The sequence below is a fragment of the Cynara cardunculus genome, assembly GCF_001531365.2.
Source record: "Cynara cardunculus var. scolymus isolate 2C chromosome LG 3, CcrdV1, whole genome shotgun sequence".
Classification (NCBI taxonomy): Eukaryota; Viridiplantae; Streptophyta; class Magnoliopsida; order Asterales; family Asteraceae; genus Cynara; species Cynara cardunculus.
In genome coordinates, this window is record NC_037530.1 from 36,897,977 (window position 1) to 36,913,116 (window position 15,140).

The 15,140-nt window shown below is 29.4% G+C and overlaps 1 protein-coding gene across 1 annotated transcript; it reads right to left on the reverse strand.

The window, feature by feature from the left end:
* Positions 1-1,260: 1,260 nt before the first annotated feature.
* Positions 1,261-3,382, reverse strand: LOC112509288 (probable WRKY transcription factor 40). The gene is made up of 5 exons (XM_025114162.1): positions 3,154-3,382; positions 2,936-3,001; positions 2,450-2,803; positions 2,048-2,164; positions 1,261-1,946 (listed from the first exon to the last, which is right to left on the reverse strand). Exons 1-5 carry the CDS (start codon positions 3,226-3,228, stop codon positions 1,557-1,559), a joined length of 1,002 nt encoding a protein of 333 aa, XP_024969930.1. The 5' UTR covers positions 3,229-3,382; the 3' UTR covers positions 1,261-1,556.
* Positions 3,383-15,140: the final 11,758 nt, after the last annotated feature.

Consider the following 15,140-nt stretch of genomic DNA (forward strand, 5'->3'; position numbering starts at 1 on the left):
AATAATTAATTTCTATCAGTGATTAATATTTATTTATAATTAACAACAATTAGTATTATTAATCAAGGTTATAATTGAAAAAAATGCTAAAAAAAACTCATAAGATGTTACTCCAACTAACATTTCAATAAGTAAACTTATGATTATCCAAATATGTCCTTAAAAAATAAGTTAGTTTATATTTGTCAAACAATGTATAAAAAATCTAAACTCCCAAATGGCATGTGTTTGTTTACAAAACTAATAATATGATTTTTTTGGCATAACATGGAACATATGGCAAGATATACCTTGTTGAAAAGATATGACGTCATCTTTTAATTTTTTCTTGTTGAAGAGATAAATACTATATTAGACATGAATCGACATTAAATATGCAAATTGAACACGTTGATTAGTAAGGGTAAAAAGGGAAGTAGCTATTTTCTAGTGCAGCATTATGGAAAACAAAAAGGCTACCTACCAATCAACATACGAATTAAGCATCCACTCTTGTTCATGCCACCATACCCAATTACTTTTATTTTAGTTCCTTACTTTTGAACACAATCGCCATGTTTTGTTCTAATTTTTTGCCCTACCAAAGTAGGGTTCTAGCTAAAAAATGAGCATTTACCAAATGATTTTTGTTCTTTTTGGTCTTCTAAAAGGTCAAGGGTTCAAATTTTATCAAATATGAGAATGGTGTATGAGTTTATTTGTTCTATTTGTCGTATATAAATATTATATACTTTAGAAGAAAAAAATGGAGAATTTGTTTTTATGAGATGTTTTCAAGAGATTTAGATTTAATTAATGGAAGGATTCAAAATTACCTTCTATTAATTGGTTACTATAAAACGAATGTTTTTATCATTACCAACACATCCTATGAAATCTCGTAAACTACCAACTACGTAATAGAAATATGGGATTTTTATATCCAATATTTGTAGGATTTTACTAAAATCTCGGGAATTGAATTCCAAACTTTCTTTAAACCAGACGTGGGATTGGAACGATATATATTTATTATTGTAATTTACGCTCTTGTTTACGACAACGTGTTAGGGATGGAAGGATAGAGTCCTTTGGTGTCCCCCAGTTAAGAATCGGGGCTTCGTAATCACTGTTTTATCTCATGGCTTTCTCCGTCCATGGTATTTATTTGGAAAGAGATGGCATGTGAAAATTAATTTGTCTTTCTTGAATATGAGATTGGACCACACAGACAAGAGTTGGGAAGGTCGATGATTGGTTAAATCAATCAAGAATGAACTGAAAGAAAGAGGAATAAAAAATCTAATATATATTTTAACTTTATATCAACAATTCAAGTATTTGTTGGTTTGAATCTCATGTGGGTATATATTTTTCCTACCCATTAAAAATTGGAAGCAAACCAACCAATCAATCACCCAACCACCCACCACCACTTTTTCCTTCCTAATCTCATTATACAGAACTCGAAGCTTCCTACCACTATCACTTGTTCTCTTTTTCTTTAATTTAACCATGTGGTATCTACATCATCCATGATCTCATCATCATCATCAATGGCTGATGGCTGATGGCTGCTACCACTTCTGAGATTGGTTTTGTTGAACGATTCTTCCCGAAATTGCCGCTGCTAATGCTGCTTTGAAGCTGGGATCTTTTGTCAATGATGATGCCATTTGATCTACCAAAAACTGTTGAAACTCGGGTGTGTCAACTCTCCGGTTACCCCCAACCTTGGCTTCTTCTGAAGGGTTAGTGGGTGGTTTTGGTGGGTTTGTCAAGTCCAGGGTGATAGTTGGTCCCGATGACCCCAGTGAGGCCGAGCATGGAACTGAACCCAGCGTGGCCGTCGCAACTGTTCGGCTCAACCCTGAGTTTGCCTGCTCCTGTTTCGATTGGTTTGGATGGTTGTGTTCTCCTTCATAAGTTGCCACCAAGATTGATTGATCCTCAACACTTCTTTGAACCTAATCCAAACAACATGAAATCAGAAACAACACGAAATCCATATATATATATATATATAATAATGAATCAAAACATGATCAATTTGGCAATGGTTTCTCACCTTCTTTTTGACTGGGCAACTTGGAGCATGGGAGCATTTGAAATAAGCTCTAGGAGAAGGGTTGTCTCTTGTGACCTTTTGCCCATATTTCCGCCATTGATATCCATCCTTCACCAACTGAGGAAACATATATACGTTTAGATTTTTTTGGCAAATACTATTAGGATTAATTAACATCCTTTAATAATTTAAAGTGGTTTCTTGTTTCTTTCTTAAGATGGATTCATCAAGCACATGTCAACGTCTTAATGTGATCAGAAACCCGAATAATTCTAGCTAGAATTTTGCGTTTCTAGACATGATCATTCAATCATATCTAGAAACTTCACATCATATCATCCCAGATGTTAGGATGCAAAGATTCTAGAAACAATTAGTTTAGTGGTTAGCTAGAGGACTTACGAGGCCGGTATCGGAGGCTTCGGTGCGAACACAGACCCTAGAAATCTTGGCCTTGATGTGTTGTTGATCTTGTTGTCTAGGTTTCTTGCAAGAATCTTCATCACTAGAACTGCTTTCAGAATTCCCTCTCTCAATTATGTTGTTGTTGTTAGTGAGGGTTTCGGGTTTTCGCTTCCTGGAGTTGTTGTTGTTGTTGTTGTTGTTGCTGTCTGATGGTGCTGGATTCTTGCTCATATAATCAGCCAAATGGTTTTGCAAAGCATTGTAGTTCTCACACATGACAGTTAACATCTCAGTAAGCTTCTTGTTTTCTGCACTCACCCTATTCAGCTCCTCCACCAAACCGTCAGCTGCCTGCTCATCATAAAAAAATCCCATAAGTTAAAACCCTAGTTATTACTTATACATATACATATACATATACATATATTTATATATATATATATATATAAAGAGAAAGAGAGAGGGAATTATAATGGTGTTTACCTTATCATTAACATGAGTTGGCATCTTCAATCCAAGCTCAATGAAGTTGCTTTGGACTTCTTGTTTCTGTGAGTCAAAATCAAGAAATTAAACCCTGCAAACTAAACACAAACCCATGTGTGTGTGTGTGCGTTTATATACATACATACATATATATATATGTATGTATATATGTAGTAGGTAGATAGATAGAAGTGTATGTATATGTGGATACTTACCGGAACTAGAGAGAGGAAGTGAGAAGGATTGGAATTAAGATCCAAAGAAGTATCAACCAAGCTTGTGTATTCCATGGCAGATTGAAGTTGTAGTTTGTAGTTGCAGATTGGAGATTGGAGATTGGAGAAGGAGGAAGGCAGCTGAGCTGAATGAGAAGAAAGTGAGAAGAATATATAGATAGGGAGGAAGGTGCAAGTTGAGAGGAAGAGAAGAGGAAGCTGGCTTTCTGCTTACAGATATTATTATGGTCAAGATAGAGATATATAGCCCTCCCATTTTCATTTATTATTTACTATTTATTATTTATTATAATTATATTAAACTTTAAATCAGCTTCTCCTTTGTATTTTTCTCCATACTTTTTAATTCATACAAATTACAAAATACCAAAATGGGTTTACGTCCATAATCAAACACTCAACACTAAAATAAAGCATAACTCATGTACATTAAATTAAGTTTCAATTACTTGAATTTTTCTTTCCAAAAGATACCAACTTTCTATTCAAAAAAACCCGTATTTGATCACAATGGTGGCGCTTTGGTTTGAGTTTGACTCCAAATATCAAAAGTATCAGGAGGTTTCAGGTTCAAATCCAAGGAGGAATAAAAATCTTCTTGTGGCTATGAAGGTTCAAATACGATGACTTCAGACTATCTGTAAAACAAATGATCGTCCTGAGATTAGTCGACTCACATAACGGATTAAATATTCAAGTTAATAAAAAAAATATAAATATTTGATTTTTTGAAAAAAAAGATAAAATGGAAAAATAAAAAGGCTGTATTAAAAAAAGGGAAGGGGTTAAAAAAGAGGAGTGAGAGTGAGTAGAAAGTCATGATGAAAAAGTTGGTTGTCGGCTGCTGGGGTAAGAAGTCTTTACAATTAGTCAAAGTCAAGCCCACCTTTGCCAACGTTTGCTTGCAATTTGGACAACTACCTTCCATCTCCTCATATCAATCTTCCTTTTTTTTTTTTATATTCAAACATGTTTTCTTTTATATTTCTAATATAAAATCATTTTAAATTTATAGATTTGGTCCTTGCACTTTATTTTATTACAAATGAAAGCTTTATTGATTTTAGTCACTTCCACTAATTTTCTGTTAATCTTTTTCTATAAATTTAGTTATGTTATGTCCCTCACTATTAAAAAAATGTTTTTTCTATTTATGAAAAAAAAAATATTAAACAAAAACTTTTATAATTTATTGAGATAAATTAATCCACACAAAATGATTAATTAAGCAACTTGGTAGGAGATACCTCAAGCAAGCAAACAACCAAAATATGTTTTTTTTTTTTTGTGAAGATTCGAATTTTGTTTGATTAACCTGGATATCCAACCTATTATGCGAGTCGACTAATTCTAGGATGACAACCTGCTTCACGTGTAGCTTCAAATCACCGTATTTAAATCTCCATGATCACAAGAGGATTTTTATTCTTTTTTGAATTCGAATCTGAGACCTCCAAGCTCAAACCAATCGGATATCACCTTTAGGTTAAAGATATGAATTTTAGGAGGCAAAAACCAGGAAAACACGATAATGTTTGTCATTCTTGATTTATTTTACAGGTTTTTGTTAAATCATGTATCAAGTTAGCTACATATTCGTTATTACTTTCTTACTACTTATTATTAGGGTTGTAAATGAACAGAACGGACACGAACGGAGGCTTGTTCATGTTCGTTCGTTCGTTTAATTTAACCGAACAAACACGAACAGTAAATGAACGAAAATCTTTGTGTTCATGTTCGTTTATATTTGTTCGTTAACATGTTAAATGAACGGGCTAAACGAACATTAAATTTAATATATAAACGAACGGTAAACGAACGAATTTTCACGAACATAAATGAACGAATGGACTTTTGTTCATGTTCGTTCGTTTAACTAAACGAACAAAAAAAATTGTTCATGTCCGTTCATTTATTAAATAAACGAACTTCCCACCGAACAGTTTGATTTTAGAAAAAAAAACAATACTTGATTACTTATTATCTTTTGGTATTAATATAGAAAAACAATATTTGATTTTAGAATTATATATAAACTTTCATTACGATTTTGCAATTAAAAACTAAAATAAGACATCTAATAAAAATATAAAGTAATAATAAAATATAGAAATATTTCTACAGCTAATATGAAATAGTTATAGTTGTGCTACAAACAACTACAAGCATGTGACAAATGTTTTATTACAAAAACTCAAGATTCTTTCAACCTTTTTATTAAATAAAATCTCAAATCTAAAATCCACATTTAAAAATTTCACCAATCCAAACCCATCAAAAGATTTATAAATAACACTAACTTATTAAAACCAATGATATATTTAAATAAAACGATTAAATATCATAAAAATATAAAACATTGTACATAAATTTATTAAAAAAAATCAATAAAAAATATAAATATATATTGAAAACTCATATAAATAATTTATTATCAATTATTTAAACTTTAAAGGATATTTAATACCTAAAAATAAATTAATTTAATATTAGAAAAGAAAATTTTATGCACATGGAAGGATCCAAAAAAAGTGTGGAAGGTGTAGGTCCTGTAGATTGACCTACGTCGTAACTAGTATTTGTTTATCCACCGTTCTCATGGGCCGACATCCCATTTCCACTCTCATTTGCACAAAGAGGTTTTTATTACTTCTTAGATGAACTTATGATTTTCTGGTACTTTTGATTTTTGAAGTCAAGTTCAAACCAATCAGACATCATCTTTGTGGTTCATTTCTTTTCCCTTTCTTATGTATAAATAAACAATCCTTATTAGTTCTGATTTAATTAATTATATATGATTGTTTAATAGTAACTTAATCAATAAACTTTTTTTAATCCATTTTTTCTCGGTTAAAAAAATACTTATTCCATGTATAAATTAACGTCCTTAATTTGTACAGATAGATTAATCTACACAGACAACTTTATCAATGCATGACTTAATGAAAAACTAACCAAAACAACTCCTAAGATAAAAACCAAGATTTAGGGGCCGTTTACCTAAACACTTACCCAATAAGCACTTACCGATAAAATTCAACACTATCGCTTACTTATCGGTTAAGATTTTATTCACTAAAACGCATCGTATGCAACAATTTATCCCGGTAAGCCCTAATCATGGTAAGAGTCATCGTCCTCATTTACCGGGTAAGACTCTCGATTCTTGCATTCGCTCTTACTGGGTAAGATTTTTAGTCGTTCTTGCAATGTAAAGTAAATTAGTAAACGCCTACCCGGGTAAGCATTTGGTAAACGGCACCTTAGTTTTTACATATGCATATTTTAATTTTAGTTTACAAAACCTATTTTTTGAAAACATCATGATGATATTTACACAAAAAAGCTAAAATAATAATGTTTAGTAAAAAAAATTGTTTATAAAGTTGTAATATATTTTATTTTGCATTCAAAATACATTAAAAAAACCTTTAAAGTGAATTTGGTATGTTAAGTAAAACCATAGAAAATGAAAACTATGAAAAAGGTAATAAACATGATGAAATGAAATTTCTCTCATGTTTGGATGCAAATAAGAAATCCAACATGAAAACAAATTGATGTTTATGTCTCTAGGGCTTATTCCAAGCGTAAATACAATCATTTGTAATAACTGTGAGATCCAATATTTTATAAATTAAATAATAAATTATAAAATAAATAATTTTTTTGACTTGAAATTTTAATTAAAGATGATTTTAGATATGTTAGAAATTTTCTCTTTCATCTATCCATCCAACCGTATTTCGGTGAACATAACGTGATACCTAAAAGATTTGGACGCTGTTAAAAAATACATACAAACGATACTCGGTGTGATACACAAGAAACATACAAGATGCACGTTGTGCTATCTTTTGTAAAACAACATAACGTAAATGCATAATGTGACACCATTTGCAAAGTAATGAAAATAACCAAAATGCACATTGTGATACATTTCATAAAATAACGAAAATAACAAAAGTACATAATGTGATACACTCGTAAAGCCACGCTACCTGATACATTTCAAAAAATACACATTGTGATACACTTAATAAGAAATAAACTCGTCTTGAGTTGGTTTTACACAGACAATTAGTACATAATCGGAAACGATCAGAAGTAAAAAAAAAACATAAATGAGAGAGAGAGAGAGAGAGATAGAGAGTGTGTGTGTGTGTGTGAGAGAGAGAGAGAGAGAGAGAGAGAGAAAGAGAGACAATGTGTGTGTGTATGCGCACGAGCAGGGGCAGATGCAATAGTTTAAAGGAGGGGGAAGGAACCCCAGTCAAAAACTCAAAAACAAAAATTCATAGGTTAAAATTTAGGTTATACATGATTTACCTTTCACTTCCCTCCATTACATTTTTCCACGGGCCCCCAACCCCAATCAAAATTGTTACTCTAACAAAAAAAATCTATTGAAATCAATCAAAAAAACCAAGAAAGTTATTCGAAATCGACAAAAACACTAAAAAATTCTTCGAAATCAACCAAAAAACTTTAAAATTCCCTCAAAAACATTGTAATTAGGTTAAAAGCACATCGGACGATTTTACGGGTTTTTAGTCTACCTTAAAAGTGACCCCACTGAACAAAAATCCTGGATCCGCCACTACGCGAATAGAGAATGTGTGTGTGTGTGTGTGCGCGCGCGCGCATGAGAGTGAGACAGAGTTGTTAAATATGGAAAGAATTCTTAAACCTTTTTTGCAATTTTTTATTATTATTATTAAAACCATCTATTTGCATGTTAAATATGGATTTTTAAACAGGGTCTTCAAAATTTTGGGGTCCAATTTTACTTGTATTTGGTATCTGATTGATATAGACTTGTGAATACACCTCAACAAAGACATAAGAAGATTTATCAGTCACGTGTTTGTTATAGTTAAATCAATTTCGATACTCAATCCAATTTTCGTTAAACAACTTAAAGACCTATCTATTTATTTCAAAATCTACAGAAACCAGTAAATTCCAAAATTTGCCGACCAAAAAGAAAATTGACTCTTCGATATTCTTCTTATTTTGTCATTTTAAACATTTTTTGTTGTTTTAATTTGTAAGATTTTTAATGACACAACCTTTTATATTTTATTTTGTTTATTACTTGTTTCAAACAATCTATACTTTTTATCTGAGTGTAACATGTATAACAGGGTTTTTAAAAACTTTAGGTTAACACTATTTATTATCAGTACAATTAAAAAAAATAATGTCTAAGATTATAAAAAAAATTTAAAGGTAGAGACTGTATTTTCTCTAAACTGTAGTATTTCAGAAAATAATATCATATATAAATGGATTTACTCATAAACGGACTCACAATTTTAAAACACGTATAATAAAAGAGATATTCAATCCTTTATATTAATGTGTTTACCGAATTTATACAATTTTTTCACATTTTGTATATTAAAAATCATTTGTAAATAATATTTATTAATTACATTTTTTTATCAACTCGAAATACTGACGTGGATGGTAAATAAAAATTAGTCATGCTTATCTTGAAAAATAAAAATAATAATAAGATGTAAAAGGAATCTGTATAAATTATTAAATAAAAATAAAATAATAAAAAAGAAAGATAAGATGCAAGACGTAATTTGACAATATTTTCCACGTTATAATAAAAAGTGTATTAAAATAATGGAAATAAAAAGGTGGTGGGGTTTTAATACTTTAATACATTTTGTTTGTTGCGTTTGATACGTGCCTCGTGCGCGTAATGCTTTCATTTCCATTTTCATTTTTTTATTTAAATAATTAATAATTAATAATATGTATTGTCTGTCAGTCCCAACAAACCTCCGTGGTGCGTCGGTGTTCAATCCCATCGGACCGTCAAAAAAGTGTCACTAAATACATATCACGATTAATAAATGACCAATTTTGTGATTTTTTTTTAATTTATTATAAGTTAAAAGACTTCATGCATTTAGCCAAAATTACCATAATTTTCGTTTAATTTCACGAGTTCTTGATTAATTACGTCCAAGATTTGTCGGTATGATTCGTCAAAAACCCATGAAATTGATGAAAATTATGGGTTTTTTTTTTGGTAAAATCTTGGAATCTTTTTGACTTTTTATGACATGCAACACTTTTAATACAACACTTTCTGGTTTGATACTATCAATTATTTTATTAGGACGCTTAAACTTATCAAAAATTCTACAAAACCAATTTTGATGTAATGTCGGAAGTGACAAAAGCAAGTTAAGTGGGAAGGTTCGACAATATTTTATCTGGTAAATATTTAATTTGAATTGATAAAATAACAACTTATGTTCAAAAAAAATAAAGCAACTTAATATGTTACAAAGTCTAAGCACTTGAGTAGTATTCCATAAGGGACTTCTAACATGTTTAACTTCTTTTTTGTATGTAAGTTATAAAGTTTTTAAATTTAATAAAAAAACAATATTTTATATTTGACTCGTTTGTATACAATTTCACTGCAGTTAATCAGTGTAGACTTTTAACAGAAAAAAAAACGCGTTGTTTAATATCAGATTAAGTCAATTTCATTTACAACTGTAATTAATAGTTTAGCCTTGATTGTAGTCTAGAATTGGTCATAATTGTTGTATGAATTGTGACTTCTTTCAATTCAAGTAAACAGTTCATACAAAATTACAACTGTAAAAAGATAATTACAAATAAAATTGAGAAAATCAACTTTTTGTTCTCTATAATGCTCCAACAACTTTTCCAAAATAGAGAAAATCAACTTTTTGTTCTCTATAATTCTCTAACATCTTCCCTATCTTATTCATAGAAAATTTATCAGGATAGAGAATTCTCCAAAACTCCAGATAGAGAGAGAAATGAGTTTTTTTATTCATTCTATTAATGAGGATTGATTTTTTTTTTGATTAACCTGGATATCCAACCCACTATGCGAGCTGACTAATCCTTGAACGACCACCTGCTTTGCAGATAGCCCGGAGTCACTGCATTTGAGCCTTTGTGGCCACAAGGAGATTTTTATTCCTCATTGGATTTGAACCTAAGACCTCCTGATACTTTTGACCTTTGGAGCCAAGCTCAAACCAATCAGGCACCACCCTTGTGATTTTTACACAGTTCTAATATCATCTTATACACAATTTAAAAAAAAAGTGTATTAAGATCATAAAATTATAGAATATTTAAATAATATAATTAATGATGAAATTACGTGTAATTTATTTTATAAGATTTTAACTTTTGATTTTTTATTTTAGAAAAAAAAATAGAGAGATTGATTATGTTACACACTGTATAGAATAAAATTTAACCTATAAGAACATCTCAAACGACTTCTCTATAAATTTTTTAAAATAAAAAACTAAAAGTCAAAATTTCTAAAATAAATCAACTCCAATAGTTTTTTTATTTTATCTTTTTTAAATATATATATATATAGGGTTGGGTTCACGTGAGACCAGCCTGTTTTCGTGAGACCCGTGAAACCACGTTTTTACACGTAAACTTCACATCAAAAACACTGTGAAGGTTTTAAAAAGTCACCTTCACAGCATTTTTGCTGTGAAGTTTCAAGTGTAAAATGCTGGTCTCACGGGTCTCACGAAAACAGGCTGGTCTCACATGATCCCAAGTCTATATATATATATATATATATATATATATATATATAATGATATTAATTCAATCTTCATTAGTATGATGAATAAAAAACTCATTTATCTCTCTTCTCTTTGATTTTTTTGGAGAATTCTATATATTTAAAGTTTTTTCCGTGATTCTTTCTTTTAAAAAATGAGATTAGAAACTGTTAAAGTCTTATAAAAAAATAAAAAATTATTTATTTTATTATAAAAACGTTATTGGAAATGCTTTAAGAGGCTGTTTGCTTGCGGCTTAATTAGACTTATTGGTCTATCTAGCTTATTCGCACAACTCATTTTGGTTGTTTACTTACGGCTTATCGCATAGAACATGGTTTAATCTAATATAGAAATGGTGTGTTGTTCCCATTAAAAAACAAAAATGACATCTCTACCCCTTATTTAAAGCATCGTCTCCTTTCCAAATGAGACACCCCACCATCGGCTTCTTTATGATTTTTTGTTTTGATATTCAAATAATTAATATTGTAGGGTAAATCAGTCATTTATGTAATTCAAACTGTTGGTTCAGATAAAAAAGTAAACACCACCACCAATTTATCCAAACAAATAAATTTATCCATACAAGACTCAATAAAAAATTTGATAAACAACTCTAACTTCGATATTCAAGCCATGAACCAATGGCTATGAAGTCTTCGGTCTACAACCTAAAAAGTGGGGGGAAATGTATCTCATTCACACTCCCACCACTTGGGAGATTGAGCCACGGTCCAACCAAAGCCAAATCCGCCATGGAATATGTCACAAAATATCTAACCCTTTTTATTCCAAAATTGTTAGAAGAGTAAATCTAAGATTTTTCTTTTTATGGTTTGTTAAATGGTTTTAAAAATACTATTTTTTGTCATTACGAATTATAATTTATTGTTATTTTCATCTTTAATTTTAACTCATACTTTTAAATACAGATATTAAAAGACTAATGAGTTATAAATCATAAAGATAGAAAAAACAATAAAACGTAACAGCAATAAGTTTTTTTTCTATTAACCTGGATATTCAATCCATTTTCTTGTAGCCACGGAGGTTCAAATGCGGTGACCTCGGGCTATCTGTAAAGTAGGTGGTCGCTCTGGGATTAGTCGGCTCGCATAGCGGGTTGGATATCCAGGTTAATAAAAAAAACATAATTCAATTAATCTTGTTTTTATTAATTTAGTTCACTAATTAATACTAGAACGGTACTCGTGCAATGTAGCGAGATACATCTTGATTTTAATATTTTATTTTATTCTTTACTTCAGTAGATGTTATAATATGGTCTTATGTGATTTTGAAAAAGAGATGATATTTTTTATTTTTGAATAAAATATAAAATTTTGATAAAAATAATATCGACATTAGTATCAAATTAACTATTTAAAATTTCTTATTTTTTGTGTAATTTATTTATTTATTTATTTATTATAATTAATTTAGGTTCAATAACGAAATAATTTATATTTGGCTTAATAATATAATTTTCTTATAAAAATAATAATTAATTATTTTGTTAGAACTCGATCATTATCCTAATTATATTTTAGAATTTTTATATTTTAAAATGAGATGTTTATCCTCTATTTGATTATGTTTATTCGCAGTTAGTTACACGAATTCAGACATGAAGTTTTAATAAATTGTAATTATGTATAATTTATTTGTAATCTTGAATTTTAAATAATATGCATCAATATACAATATTTCATGCATAAAAAATAGCTTTTAAGAGTTTTTGTCAAATACCTTATAATATAGTATAGATAAAAAAAAACACATCATATCTGTTGATACCGTTAACACTAACTTATATGATTTTTTTTAATAAATTTGTATTAAGAAAAGTCAGAAATACAATTATTTTGAAAATAATACAAAAACCAAGTAAACATAATATACATAGTTTTTATATTTTAACAGATTTAATTCATATAAATATTAAGTCTTGACGTTGATTCAAATATGATCAAACCAGTGAATTCTCGTGGAGAAGGGTCTGTTATTGACCACAAAATGAACAATTTTCTTGATAGCTCAAAGATCAACAGAGTTCGGTCATATTTAAACATTAATCAAAGACACGAGTTTTCTTTCAAAGACTATTATATATTATTAGTTATCACCCTTAAATAAACTGATAAATAAAATCTATATATAATGTTTTTTATTTAATTAGAACAAGTTTTACAAAAACTTGATAGCTTATAAAAGATCTTAGGGTTGTTTATCAGTTGTTGAATGTTTTGGTGCAGAATGATTAAGTGGTCAAAATAATTAAAAGACTCTCATGATACAGTGCAAAATGAAATATAATTGTTTGGTAATTGTTTACAATGAAATTATGGCACTGAATGGTTAAGGGGGCTCAGGATACAAAATCATTCAGATGATCTTAAAAGCATTAAGAGGCAAACTTTTTTTCGGCAAACAAGATTCACCTCTTAACGATTCAGAGACTGTCTTTTAATGTAACTATTAAGAGATAAACAAACAAACCCCTTATTCATAATTCTTGGTTCTTGTCCAAATGAGATAATGTTGTTTTCGTGAGATATGGGTTTTGGTTAATAGCAATTAAAATTTGTGTAGCTAGGGTTATGGTACAGCGAATGAAGATATACGTCATAACACCTGAGATCATTGACGGCCGATGATGGTCAAAATCAAGGAAGTCAATGTTTATAGCCGTTAAAAGTCAAAATTAGACGATATATTAATACTACACCAAAAACAGCGGCTGGATTTTGAATTTGGGTTTGTGTTCATTGAACATTAACTACTTTTACTAGGTTTTGGTTTACTAGGTTTTGGTTGTTTTCTACGTGTTCCACACATACATGCATGAAACCAGTTTGGTTGTCCATGTACATTTCATCTCCATCAAAGTAAAGTCAACACCTCATTCTTTGATATATATATATATATATATATATATATATATATATATATATATATATATATATAGGGTATATTTCTTTTACAATCTTGTGCATTTGTACAACCTTTGCAATCTAATTAATTGAGATATTTACATATATATATATAGAGGGATGTTATTCTATACCCTTTGTCATTCCTACACCCTATACAACTCTCATCTCAACCATTCAATTTTTAATCAATTAATTGTTTHHTAATATAAAATATTAATCATAATTAATAAACTCTATTCATATTCCATAAATATTCAAATCATAATAAATGAACTCCAATCATTTCTATAAATATCTCAATTAATTGGGTTGCAAAGGTTGTACAAATGCACAAGGTTGTAAAAGAAATATACCCTATATATATATATACACATATATACACACATATATAGAGGAGCGATCAAATGAAAACCACTCCAATTTATAAAAACCGTAAAAACTACTCTCATTCGTCGTAATTTTATGAAATTTTTTCATAAAACTGTTTAATCTTGTGAAATTGTTTCATATAATACTTTTTTTGATGAAATTGTTTCATATATGGTTATGAAATTGTTTTATATACTAATTAATGAAATTTTAATGAAAATGTTTCATGTATTTCTCTAAAATTAAAATAATGAAGATGATAATATCCATGATTAACATCCTCCACAATAAAAATAATTAATCAACCTCTTAAAATTACAAAAATATAAACAAAATGAAAAATTATGATTGGTGGAATGAAGTTTTTACGGTTTTTACAAATTGAGTGGTTTTCATTTGATCACTCCCCCCCCCCACACACACACACACACACATATATATATATATATATATATACACACACACACACATATAGACTTAGGATCACGTGAGACCAGCCTGTTTTCGTGAGACCCGTGAGACCAGTTTTTTACACTTGAAACTTCACAGCAAAATGCTGTGAAGGTAACCTTCACAATGTTTTTGCTGTGAATGTTCGACTTTTTTAAACCTTCACAGTGTTTTTGCTGTGAAGGTTCGACTTTTTTAAACCTTCACAGTCGACTTTTTTAAACATTCACAATATTTTTGCTGTGAAGTTTCAAGTGTAAAAATGTGGTCTCATGGGTCTCACGAAAACAGTCTGGTCTCATGTGAACCCAACCCCACACACATATATATATATACATATATATATATATATACACACACACACACACACACACAAAAAAAAACTTTTAATAACTGTAATTTTTATGTAAAACAATAAAAATGATTTAACTTGTATGTTGTTTCATCTTGTGAAAACAACTCTTTAAGATGCACATCACATTTCATGTATATAGAGAATGTTTCAAATGCAACATTTCTCATTTGTACAACCCGATTAATTGAGATGTTTATGTAAATAATGAGGGTTAACTATTATGATTTAAATATTTATAGAAAATGA

Coding starts and splice junctions, on each gene's coding strand:
- LOC112509288 (XM_025114162.1), bottom strand. CDS start 3,228: ATGGAATACACAAGCTTGGTTGATACTTCTTTGGATCTTAATTCCAAT. Junction 3,002..3,153: donor ACTTCCTCTCTCTAGTTCCG/GTAAGTATCCAC, acceptor TTTGACTCACAG/AAACAAGAAGTCCAAAGCAA. Junction 1,947..2,047: donor GTTGCCCAGTCAAAAAGAAG/GTGAGAAACCAT, acceptor TGTTTGGATTAG/GTTCAAAGAAGTGTTGAGGA.